The 13,821-nt window shown below is 38.5% G+C and overlaps 1 protein-coding gene and 1 pseudogene across 1 annotated transcript; both read left to right on the top strand.

The window, feature by feature from the left end:
- The first annotated feature begins 309 nt into the window (after positions 1 to 309).
- Positions 310 to 1,920, top strand: LOC143606377 (uncharacterized). Its single transcript, XM_077082161.1, has 2 exons — positions 310 to 889; positions 1,331 to 1,920. The coding sequence occupies exons 1-2, from the start codon at positions 310 to 312 to the stop codon at positions 1,918 to 1,920; spliced, it is 1,170 nt and encodes a 389-aa protein (XP_076938276.1).
- A 6,760-nt stretch (positions 1,921 to 8,680) lies between these two features.
- On the top strand, positions 8,681 to 8,989 carry LOC143606375 (putative mitochondrial protein AtMg00820 pseudogene; annotated as a pseudogene).
- The last annotated feature ends 4,832 nt before the right edge of the window (positions 8,990 to 13,821 follow it).

Genomic DNA, 13,821 nt, shown 5'->3' with positions numbered 1-13,821 from the left:
CAATTGCTTAAACAAAAGTTGTGTAGTGCACCAATCTTGTCCTTACCAGAAGGTACCAATGGATTTGTAGTATATTGTGATGCGTCTCGCTTAGGTCTTGGCTGTGTGCTTATGCAACAAGACAAGGTGATAGCTTACGCGTCCAGACAACTCAAGGTGCATGAAAAGAACTACGCGACGCATGATTTGGAATTGGGAGCTGTTGTGTTTGCTCTTAAGATTTGGAGGCATTATCTGTATGGAACCAAATGTACAATATTTACTGATCACAAGAGTCTCCAGCATATCTTTGATCAGAAAGAGCTAAATATGAGGCAACGTCGATGGGTAGAATTACTCAATGATTACGACTGTGAGATTCGTTACCACAAGGGTAAAGCGAATGTTGTGGCTGATGCGTTGAGTCGAAAGGAAAGAGAAAAGCCTCTGCGTGTTCGTGCATTAGGGTTGACGATTCAAACGAGTCTTACTACTCGAATTCGTGATGCACAGCGTGAAGCTTTGAAACCGCAAAATGTAAGGTTTGAGAAATTGCGAGGACTTGAAAATGAATTTGTCACAAAGTCTGATGGGACACTATACCTACTTGATAGAGTTTGGGTACCACTCTATGGAAATCTGCGTAATCTTGTTCTAGACGAAGCGCATAACTCTGGATATTCGATCCACCCAGGATCAACCAAGATGTATAAAGATCTCCAAGAACATTATTGGTGGCCTAACTTGAAAAGAGACATAGCTGTGTATGTCAGCAAGTGCCTGACATGTTCCAAAGTGAAAGCTGAACATAGAAGACCGCCTGGACTACTGCAACAACCAGAGATCCCTCAGTGGAAATGGGATAATATTACCATGGACTTCATAACCAAACTGCCAGTTACGCCGCGAAGTTATAATTCGATTTGGGTAATTGTGGATAGATTAACTAAATCCGCTCATTTTATACCCATTAGAGAAAAAGAAAGAATGGAGAAGTTAACTCAGCTGTATCTGAAAGAGATCGTAGCCAAACATGGAATACCGGTCTCAATAATTTCTGACAGAGATGGTCGATTTGTTTCTCGTTTTTGGCAATCTCTTCACGAATCCCTAGGAACTCGCTTAGATATGAGCACCGCCTATCACCCCCAGACAGACGGTCAAAGCGAGAGAACTGTCCAAACATTGGAAGACATGCTGCGAGCCTGTATCATTGATTTCGGAAGTAGTTGGGATACTTATCTGCATTTAGCTAAATTCTCCTATAATAACAGCTACCACTCCAGTATTAAGGCTGCACCGTTTGAAGCTTTGTACGGAAGAAAATGTCGATCTCCTCTTTGTTGGGCAGAAGTTGGAGAAAAGCAACTTACAGGTCCTGAAATTGTCCAAGAGACTACCGACAGAGTCTTTCAAATCAAGGATAGGTTAAAAGCTGCAGCCGACAGACAGAAAAGTTATGCGGATAATCGCAGGAGACCGTTGGAATTCCAGGTAGGAGACCAAGTGTTACTAAAGGTATCACCTTGGAAAGGCATAGTCAGATTTGGTAAAAGAGGAAAACTTAGTCCACGATACGTTGGACCGTTCAAAATTACCGAACGAGTAGGGTCGGTAGCCTATCGACTCGACCTACCTTCAGAACTCAGTGGAATACACGACGTGTTTCACATATCCAATCTGAAGAAATGTCTATCTGACGAATCGCTGATTGTTCCTATTGAAGACATAAGGGTTGATGGTAAGCTTCGATTTGTAGAAGAACCTGTTGAAGTCATGGACTGGAAAATCCAGAAGCTAAGGCGTTACAGGATTAAGCTTATCAAGGTTCGCTGGAATTCAAGACTTGCTCCCGAGTTCACGTGGGAACGTCAGGATCAAATGAAGGCGAAGTACCCTCACCTCTTCCCAGAAGAAACCGAAACCAGCACTACATCCTAAATTTCGGGACGAAATTTCTAAAAGGATGGGTGAATGTGACAACCGCCAAAAATTAGACTAATCTGGTAATTATCTTAACCGTAATCGTGTATTAATTAGTAAAATAAATACATAGGAATAATATTTTTAGTCAAAGTTTTTGACTTTAGTTGAATTTTAAAATATGGAACCCGAAAAAGTTCAATTTTGTCGTGTAGCTGACACTGTACAGATTGACACCGGGTAATATCTCAAAACGGATAAATTCATAAACGTGTCAAGATGACCTCGAAAAATAAAATTTTATGTTAGGATATTAGAGATAGTGTATAAACTTAATTTTAGAAGGTTCGAATCGCAAAAATTAGAAAATAAGTAACCGAAAGCCAGTAGAGGACACCGTAAGAGCCCGACATTAAGTTTAACAGAAAATTTTGTTTTTAGGCAGACATTGACTGTAATCTAATTTCGCTCAAAGTCTGATAAAAATTATTAGAAACGGAAGTCGTTTGGCTAGATAAATTACGAGATACGTTAAACTTTAACACCTAGGTATTATCACATGTCATTATTCAAAACCACCTCTCCCTCTCCCTCTCCCATCTCTCTCGGCCGCCACTTACACACAACCCAACCCACCTCCCAAACCCACCAATGAAAAGCTTACATATAGGTATGCAATGATTGAAAGATTACTTGGAAGCTACACACTTGGACACATGCACACCCTATACCATCCAACTCACAACCCTATACCTCTCTTTCTCCCTTCATATAACTGGCCACCCCACCACCACCTTACCATCTCACATTTTCAAATTTTTATACACACAACACTTGATTAGGAGATCTTTGGTGGAAGGTTAAGCTAATAACAAGAAGTAGGAAGCCAAAGGAAGGATTATAGCCAACACAAGGTCACATTATCACCTCCTTAGACACCAAATCCGAAACCCAAGGTAACCCACTTTAAGATTTGTGTATATTAGTTGCTATTTGATGTTTAAAGCTTGATTTTAGTATGCTTGGTAGTGTACATGTAGGTATAATATGGATATATACATGCATATGTGTGAACCGTGAGTTTACATAGGAATGTTTAAGATGGGTTTTGTTGATTATAGGACTTGTTATGGTTGCATTTTAGCTTGTATAGATTGTCCATATTGATGTTACTTGAGTTTGTTTAACAAATGGGTTTAGGTATTGTTTTAATATTGGAAGTAAATGTGTAAATGGCCAAAAGATCAAAGATGGATAATGAGTAAAAATACCCATGTTAGGCCGTGAGTTTTGATTTTGGTATTGGATTGAAGTTGTAAGCTTGTTAAATGGTAAAATGGTTAAAGAAAGAATGATAATTTTGAAAACCCACATACTTGATTACTTGAAAAAGTTGTAAGTAATAATAATAATAGTTTTGAAAGGATCTTGGAAAAGGGTTGACAAAAGTGTAGGGATTTGACTTTGTTGGAAAGTTACTTACACATGCAAGTAATACAAAAATTTGATTTTGATCATAAAGCTCATACTTGTCTTATATGGATTGAAAATGACAAACTAAGTGATTGAATGGGACATATGGAAAGGAATAAAATCTACTAGAAGTACTAGGATGCATGAAACATGATAACTTAGATAAACAAGAGTTTGTGTTAAACTTACTAATAAAGGAAACTTTGTAAATTGTACAAGATGTTTTGCAAAATGATTTGATAAGTGAACATAATCTTGTGTGGATTATTAAAGACTTGTGGTTAGGATTACTTTAGTAAACTCTATTGTAAAGATTGTTAGTATGATAATAAGGTTATTAAAAATTGCTACTTACCAGTAATAGAAACTTTGTTATTAAAGAAATCAAGAATGTGTTTGTTAAAGGATAACAATGGGATGAAATAAGATGTTAATATGGGTTAATAAGATCTGGAAATTTTGGTACATAAACACCTTGTAGAGATTGTAGAAATAACATGTATATTGTATAGTTGAAAACTTAAGCTAAGGCTTGAGCATGTGTAGTTAAAAATTTGTTTTGTGTGCATACTTGGTGCTAGATGATCAAACATGGATGTGATGATATATTACTTGTTATTATATGTATATTTGCTGTACCAAATGGTTTGGTTTTGACATTGTGACTTAAATAGCTTGTCGGTGACTTTAACGGTCGGAAAGTTCGACTTTTAAGGTGAACCGACATGAGTTTTTGGAACTGAATTAAAACAGCTCCCAAAGTCATAATATTCTTATATTTAACATAAGTTAAAGTATAAGAAAAGTCAATAATAGCAAAACTTAAACCAACACGGTTCGTGTCGCGAAAACCGACACGAAAACGTTAAAATTGACATTTTTAAGAAATTGGCAACAAAATAAGAACCAAAACATTTTTATTGAAAAACCATTAAAACTTGACTAAAAACTATATAAAAAGTGTTCTAGATAATTTAAAACTAAAAGTTTCATAAAAATGACAACCGGTTCGTTTTTAAGCTCAAAATCAACGAAACCGGCAAAACCGACAAAACCGATTATAATAGAGTCAAAATTTTAAATAAAATAATAATTTGAATTTTTCCAAAACACTCCAGCAACTAAAGGTAATAATTTTTATAAATTTTAATAATTAAATTAAATTATTAAATAAAACAATTATTAGTTGATTATTACTTGTTTATATTTTTAAGTATTGAATTATAAGATTATAAGTAGTAAACTTTATGTGTTATATGCTTGTGTGGATTTTTAGAATAAGAATATATATATTTTAGTCAAACCTAAAATTAACGAACGTGTACTAATATAGGAACGAGCATTTATTCGAACACTAAAATCAAAGGTGAGTTCTTCCTCCGAAAAGCATATTGTATATCTATATTCGTATTTATATATATATGTTTTGAAAACGCATTATACTACAAATTGTCGTTATTGTGGGATGAATCAATTTGGTTAAATAACTGTTAACCGAATTGAGGGCACAGAAATGTTGGTAGATCTATCGGGGTGACGCCCCCCACTTCCATTCGCGTTGGGTTAAAAGTGGGAATACTTCGAGTATGGTACGTTTCGAGTTATCAAATTGGTAGTCATACACGCGTTGTATTCTTAGCTAGTTTACAACTAACGCTTTTTGTGCTTAAAGGTAAAATGCGGGTTTCGTTATTGTGTTATACCGTGTTATGATCGGTTTTATTGGGAGTATAATGGCCGTACACCATTATATTCATGTGTTGTTTATATATAAATTGTTTATATTTATATAATAAGTTTTTCTTCTCAGGAATAACTCACCAACATTCGTGTTGACCCAAATATTATTTAAATATGCTTTGCAGAAAAGTGAAGGTTTCGAGGTGGCATGGAAACGAGAGCGTGGGGTGTTTGAACAAAAGTGATGTGTTGTAAACCGTGCATTAGCACGTATAGTAAACTCTGATTTTGTAAAATATTTCTTATAATAAAAGATGATGCTTTTATTATTAAATGGTTATTATTGTTGACTATCGGCATCTGTCATAACCCGAATGAATTAAAGTTAAGACTTCCGCTGTGTTAAGTTAAAGTTTTCGGGGTGTGACACTTCAAAGCAAGTCTATTAGTCAATATGTTTAGTATAGTGGCCCGGCCCTAATTAACATTAGCCGGGCCTAATTAGGGTTTTGTATTCTCTATTTATATCTGCTATTGTACAACATTAGTACATACAATAATACAAATCATTCTTTACCAAACTTAACTTGGTATCAAAGCCACTTCCTTTTTTTTTCCTGCCGATATCCTTCCTCACATATCCACAGATCTGTTTTTCTACCGACAGCAAACCCTAAACAGATTTTGTTTCTGCCTTTATCACAACTATGGCATATCTGACTTCTTTCTCCACAACCGACAAAACAACCCATAATTCCCACAAGTTTGGGTTTACTTTATCCCCTACAAATTATGGCTATTGGAAGGCTATGGTTGAACCCTTTCTTATTACAAACGGCCTCATCGGATATGCTGATGGTAGCATCCCTTGTCCCCCATCAACAGTTACAACTCAACAGTCTTCTTCTGGTAAAGAAAGTGCTGCTCCTTCTGCTGTCATTACACCCTATCCGAACTACACCGTCTGGCAAGCCAATGATGCACACGTTCGTATGTTGATTATGTCCACCATCTCTGAGGCATCTTTCCAACACGTTCAAGGTACTACATCACGTGATTTATGGCTTTCTCTTCAACGTGCTTATGCCCCTCACACTGCTTCAAGGGAATTTTCCCTCAAAACACAAATGTTGAAGATACAAATGAAAGGAGACGAAACTGCTCCTGCCTATCTTGCGAGGGCTCAAGAATATGCGAATGCCCTCGCTAACATCGGTGCACCTATGACGGAAAAAGAGATTGTGATGTTGGTTGTTGGTGGTCTTCGTGAAGAATACAATCCTGTTAAACAAGGTCTTCTCACCAGAGATTTCCAAGCTGTCTTTTCTGAACTCCCTGCTCTTCTTGCGGATTATGATTTTATGATCAAGAAACCAGTTCCGGAGATGCCATCGGCCCAGGCATACACGACTGCTACAGCAGCCGGTTCTCCCTTGGTCCCTAATGATACGGTTCAGGCTCTCCAACAACTTGTTGCTCGTCTTGGTTTCCAGTTACAACCTACCTCTGGCGCACCTCCACCCTCGCCTTCTCAAGCCTTTTACACAAACAGGGCTGGTCCGAATAATAACACTCGAGGTAGAGGTGGTTATCGTGGCCGTGGAGGTCGCAACAACAACAACTACAACCGCAACCAGGGAGGCAGTCGAAACCCGGGTCAGTTCAGTTGGGCTTCTAATCAGAACATGGTATATGGTTCTTGTAACAGGTGCGGAATCGGTCACCTGCCTTCTCAATGCCCAAATCGGAACCCGTCTACCATTCAGACACGTCAGCCGTCTGCCAACTATGCTGATTATCGCTCTCAAGCATCCATTTATTGGCTGCCAGACACCGGCTCAAACAGTCACGTTGCTCCAGACATGTCGGGCTTTGACTCCACCGAGCCTTACTACGGTGAGGACAATCTGCACGTTGGTAATGGTAAAGCTCTTCCTATACTACACATTGGTTCCTCAAAAATTCACTCACCTAACAAAACCTTTTACCTTAAAAATGTTCTTCATGTTCCCGAAATTAAGAAACACCTTCTGTCTGTTCAAAAATTCTATCATGATAATCACGTTTTCTTTGAATTTCACTCTACTTTTTTTGTTGTGAATGACAAGTCTACACGCATTACCCTCCTCACGGGTCCAAGTGACGGTGGCCTTTACAAAATCAACCTTCCAGTCAATCAACCAATTCCAAAAGTTGCTTTTTCAACCACTCGAGCTTCAACAACCACATGGCATCAACGACTGGGACATCCACACTCCCAACTTTTTCAGACTATGCTTTCTAAATATTGTTTACCTATTTCTAGCAAAGACTTTGATTTTCGTTGTAATTCTTGTTCTATTGGCAAATCATCGAAACTTCATTTACCATCTTCTGATCATGAAAGTAGTCATGTTCTGGATTTACTCTTTTGTGATGTGTGGGGGCCCGTACCGGTCACCTCCTTTGATGGACATACTTACTTTCTTTTGTGTGTTGATCATTTTTCAAAATTCATGTAGTTATTTCCTTTAAAACGAAATCAGATGTCTTTGACGTATTTAAACATTTTGTTACCATGGCCGAACTACAATTTTCGACTAAAATCAAATCCGTCCAAACCGATTGGGGAGGAGAATTCCGAAGTCTCTCACCCTTCTTTGCCTCTCTTGGCATTATACACCGACTATCTTGTCCTCACACCAGTGAACAAAACGGTGTGGTTGAACGTCGTCACCGTCATGTTGCGGAAACCGGCCTAACATTAATGGCTCAAGCCCATGTTCCACAACGCTTTTGGCATTACGCCTTTGAAACCGCGGTCTACTTAATCAACCGCATGCCATCTCGTACCAACTCCACTACCTTCCCGTTCGAGCATCTCTTTCATCATAAACCCGATTTCTCCTTCCTCAGAATTTTTGGATGCCAATGCAACCCTTATCTTCGCCCTTATAATCCACACAAAATGGATCTTCGATCCACTTCGTGTATCTTACTCGGGTATTGCACCTCTCATCATGGATATCGGTGTTTTGATCCGGTTTCTGAACGTATCTACATTGCCCGTCACGTTCGATTTAACGAGTTCCTTTTTTTATTCTCTATCACCGAAACTGCACCCTCTTCTCCTACACCACCTACTGGTCATACATCTAACCCTTATGTCTCATCTTATCCTACACCACCCACTGCTGATACATCTAACCCATTAGTGCCCAATCCCACATCCGATCCTATACCTTCCACACCCTCGTCTTCTATACCTGAACCACTTATTCCACAAACTCCTCCTACTCAGCAACCTACTTCCTCACCTACCTCATTACCAACCCACACAAACTCGCAAACACCTCACACCGAAATTCCAACTCACACCTATTCTCGCCGAACCACCGACGCCCCACCCTCCTCCGCTTTTGTCCAGTTCACCGAAAATGTTGCTCCCAATCCCACCACACCTCCCACTCAAACCGCAAATCCCTCCCAAACACCACATCCTCGTCAACGCCCACCTAACCTTCGCCAAAATCCTAAACAAACCAAATCCTTCAAACCCGCATCCTTTCACACCTCCACACCTCTCGCTAAGTCTGAACCGACCTCTTTTACCACTGCCAACGCGGACCCTCAATGACGTAGGGCTATGGCCGATGAATACTCGGCGCTCTTACGAAACGGAACTTGGACATTAGTTCCACGGGTACCAAACACAAATGTGGTTGATTGCAAATGGGTCTATAAAATTAAACGTGATCAACATGGGGCCATTCAGCGTTATAAAGCGCGTCTTGTTGCTAAAGGGTTTCGCCAACAACAAGGTATTGATTACACAGAGACCTTTAGTCCAGTGGTTAAAGCCACCACTATTCGAGTAGTTCTCTCCATTGCTGTTTCAAAACAATGGTCTCTACGCCAGCTGGATGTTCAAAATGCCTTCTTGCATGGCGACTGAAAAGAAATAGTTTATCTACAACAGCCACAAGGATTTGTTGATCCTCATAGACCGAATCATGTCTGCTTGCTCCACAAATCCCTATACGGATTGAAGCAGGCACCGAGAGCCTGGTTTCAGCGCATGTCAGCAGCCCTTGTGTCTCTCGGTTTTCGGGGGTCTAAAACTGACCCCTCTTTATTCATCTATTCGGCTAATGGGACAGTGATGTATATGCTTATTTATGTTGACGACATCGTCTTGACAGGTAACAACAACAAGGCTATTGATCAGGTTGTTAACAGCCTCAGTCACACCTTTGCCATCCAGGACATGGGATCTTTGTCTTACTTCCTTGGTATTGAGGTCGCCCGGTACAGCTCAGACATCGTTCTCTCACAAAATAAGTATATCAACGACTTACTTGCTCGTGCCAACCTCTCGCGAGCCAAACCGGTCCCATTACCATGCACTACTAGTGCCCCATTATCTCTTGGTGACAGTGAACCATTTGACGATCCAGTAAAATATCGCCAAATGGTGGGAGCCCTTCAATACGTCACTCTCTCCAGACCAGATATCACCTTTGCTGTCAATAAGGTTTTCCAATTCATGCAGTCGCCAACCGTGAATCACTGGTCTGCTGTTAAGTGTATTCTACGCTACCTCCAAGGAACCGCCGATCATGGGTTGTTACTCTCAAAATCCTCCTCTTGTGTGCTTCATGCATATACGGACACGGCTTTCAATGCCTTGAGTGCCTTCTCTGATGCAGACTGGGCTGGCCGTCGATCCACGGGAGGGTATGCTATCTATCTTGGATCGAACCTCGTCTCATGGTCTGCACGAAAACAAAAGACAGTCTCTCGTTCATCTACAGAATCAGAATATAAGGCACTCGCTGATACGGTAGCGGAAGTGACCTGGCTTGAAACACTTCTCTGTGAACTCCATGTTCCGATTCGCTCAGCCCCAAACTTATGGTGTGACAACCTAGGGGCTACTTACTTATCATCTAATCCGGTCTTTCATGCGCGGACAAAGCACATAGAGGTTGACTTTCACTTTGTAAGAGAAAAGGTTGCTCAGGGGGCCTATCAGTTCAGTTTATTTCAACAAACGATCAGATTGCCGATGTCTTCACAAAACCGCTCTCATCTGAACGATTTCTCTTCTTGAAGTCCAAGCTAAGGGTCGTTCCTCGGCCTTAGCTTGAGGGGGAATATTAGTCAATATGTTTAGTATAGTGGCCCGGCCCTAATTAACATTAGCCGGCCCTAATTAGGGTTTTGTATTCTCTATATATATCTGCTATTGTACAACATTAGTACATACAATAATAAAAATCATTCTTTACCAAACTTAACTGTAATCACACTATGTTGTATATATAATTACACTACTTCATTCTCACAGTTAGTACGTTAATTTAATTTGCATTTGATCCAAACCCAATAATATTATTACTATTACCTAGGTGACCTTCTCGGGCTGCAATATGCAACGGGTCAAGCCCGGACCGGTTCTTCAAAGCAAGTCCTTCTTTAGTTGAATATGGTAATAATTCTTTAACAACATCAATAAACCCTTTTTCCGCAGCTTTAAACAACGCAGTTTCTCCTAACTCGTTCACTTCATTCACAACCGAATCCCTTATTTCAGCCACCCCATCATCAAACTCAGCTCCCGCCATGGTTTTCAGCATCTGCTCATTGATTTCATTAATAATATCTCTAACCGCCATCACATCACCACGTTGTGCAGCCAGGTGAAGCTCGGTATCCTTATGTTTACCAGTCAACTGCTGCACATACTTCGTTTTCGCACCTTGACTCATCAATGATTTCCCTGAACATGATCCTAGTAACGACTTTCCCGAATTGGAACTGGAATATGAGAATGATTTGCATGACGGCGAGGCGTTTAACAGGCTGCTGGAACTTGATACACCGAAAGTTTTACCAACGTTTGATGGTAGTCTGAAGAATTTACCAGAATTTGATACTACCAATGCAGGTGCCCTGTGAGACGGTGCAGGGTAGAAGTCACTTGTCCTTTGAGAAGGAGAAGGTGAGCGAATGTGAACCAGATTCGGGCCTGAATCCGACACCCTCTCCGGATCCTCCTCATCTTCTTTATTAACGTTAAGCATGAACAAAAATGAATATCAGTAATTTTAACAGACTTTAATACCAAATATTACAAAATCCTACCAAACTGGCTGGTAATTTATGACATGGACCTGTTAGCACGACCCTGCAGTGATATTAACAGGTTTGGATTTGGGCTTTACAGGTTTTCTGTCTTAAACAGGTCGACCTTTACAAGACATGTTTAAATCCGTATACTGACACAGTTTACTACTTTAGACACATGTTATCTTGTTACTAACCTGTTAATAACATGTTTACCTTTTTTTATTAAATAAAATTAATATGTGCTACATAATATGAAAAAGTATACGCGGTACTACCCGGTGTACCCCTTCCCTAATTGCAAATGTGAAAAGCCGACACCGCATTCCCTTACCTCCTAGACTTCAGAATTGTTTTTATCGAATGTTATGATTTGATCATTTGATTACTATTAGCGTATGCTGTGTATAATGTACTAATGAAGACTTTTATAGATTTCCTTTCATTGTTTCATATATGTTAAAGATTATTGTGTTATGTATTAATTAATTAAGACTATTATAAACTTTTGGAAATTTTTGTTTCAATACATATGTATTATTTATCGTGTCCCTGACACGATTAGTTATTGTGGCGTGTTCACATCTAGCACCACAAGTAATCGTTTCTTATCGTGTCCAACAGGTTATGCCAGCTCTACTCAAATTCAATAATTCAAGTTCCACAATATTAACTACAATTTCAGTAATTACATTAATGTGCATTAAAATCCTACCAAATTATGCAAGTTTCACAATAGCATTACACTTTCAACTCGTATATCGAAATGTATAACAGTTATATATGAATACAAACATGAATAATAAAAAATTAATAATAACTGAAACGTATGGATGAGTGTGTGCGTATGTGTATATAATAACGGGAGGGATACAATAATTCGAACAACATTGTGGAAAATAATTAATTAGGGTTACCTTCGAAGACGGTGTTCATTGTTTCAGTGGATATTATTAATAATATTATAACATTGCGTGTGTGGAATACAGTAGGTGATATTATTATTATTATTAGGGTTTATTATATGAATGCAATGGATTCCGGCAACGGGAAGAATTAAATTTCCGGTGAATTGGCGCTGACGTGTTTCCATAAACAAGAGTTCGTAGTTAAGTTTTGCATGTGCATTCTCGATCAGACTCCGTATAGGTTACTTAAAGGTTTCGTCACGAAGTTGGTAAGTACGTTGTATATTTTGATAGTTATACACGTGTCCCTTTATGTTATGTAATAGAAAAAATAATAAGCATTTTATTAATGAAACAATTAGAAATTGGTCCCGGATATGACTGCCGCTTTAACCTGAAACCTAGTCAGGGAAAACACGTACTCGAACCCGAACTAACTCGACCTAAAAAACCCGAACCCTAGAAAACTAACCCGAACCAAAGTAATTCGGGTTGGTTCTCGGGTTTGATTTATAAGCTTCTGGTCAACCTGAATAAACTTTTACTTTTGAAATTAAATATATTTTTTAGATATAATAGGTTTAGTTTTAGCCACCAACGTTATCAGAATCTGGTCTTAATCGATTGTTGTCATTACAACTATTATAGATCGATTGTTTATTGTTAATTTATGTTTTCCGTTTATTACTATTAGCAACCGCAATCAAACAATCAAATAACGCTCGATTAGAGATAATTATGGTTCAAGTTAGTTTTACTCTTTTTGGATTGTTTTATCAAGTTATGTTGTTTATTATTTGATTATTTGCTTAAGAGTAAAAAACAATATGTTGTTTTAATTTTAACATTGTAGTTTTAAAAAAATTGTTTTTTGTTTTGTTTCCTAGGATACTCAAAACTCGATTAACCCCACCCGAAAAAACCATAACACAAAAAACCCGTGAGAGATTCGGATTGGGTTTCAGGTCAAGATTTAAAACTTTGAAACCCGAAGAACCCGAAACCCAAAAAACAAACCCTAAGAACACCCCTAGTCCTGGATCATATATATCAACATATTGTCTAAGCATTGATTCGAAGACAAGTTAGAAGCTTCAACATGGTCATTGGTTCGCAAACATGGCACTATACCGTGAGGAATTAATCAAAACATTGCTTAGACTATGAGTGCAAAATACGTTAGTGATTCATTCTTTCTAAGAGTGCGTATTGAACCGGTAAACAAGAACTGTAAATGTCATCCTGCTGCGCAATATATTGCTTTCTAAGAAAGTGCACAATACCTTGACATCTTATTCTCTTCTTTAAAAGTGAATTAAGCGCAATATATTGCTTTCTATGTATCACGATGTTTTGTTTTTGTTGGTTCACCACGAGTTTTGTTAGTCTTTTAATTTATTTTGATATGTTAGTTTTGTTATCTATTTTTGTTGTATACGAGTGTTGACAAATTCATTTTTGGTTTATTTCTGATGTCGTAACCCACAATACCAATCAAATTCGCATTAACTTAGAGCCCCACCGTCCGAGTTAATCAACCAACTACACACCATTTAAAAATTCTCTTTCTCTGTCATACGCTATTTGAGTGTATATAATATCCTAGGCATCTACTTTTTTAAATTAATTATCGTTAACGTTATGAATCTAATCTACATCGACCAAATTCGCATCATAACGCTACATAAAAACATACAAAGAACCTTAGACCATGTGTAGTCATAAAGTTCTACATCCAGGGGTTATGCCA

Source organism: Bidens hawaiensis, unplaced genomic scaffold (assembly GCF_021521415.1).
Source record: "Bidens hawaiensis isolate Kalapana, Puna unplaced genomic scaffold, B.hawaiensis_p1.1 tig00074527_1, whole genome shotgun sequence".
Classification (NCBI taxonomy): domain Eukaryota; kingdom Viridiplantae; phylum Streptophyta; class Magnoliopsida; order Asterales; family Asteraceae; genus Bidens; species Bidens hawaiensis.
This window is presented reverse-complemented; position numbering and strand designations above follow the sequence as displayed.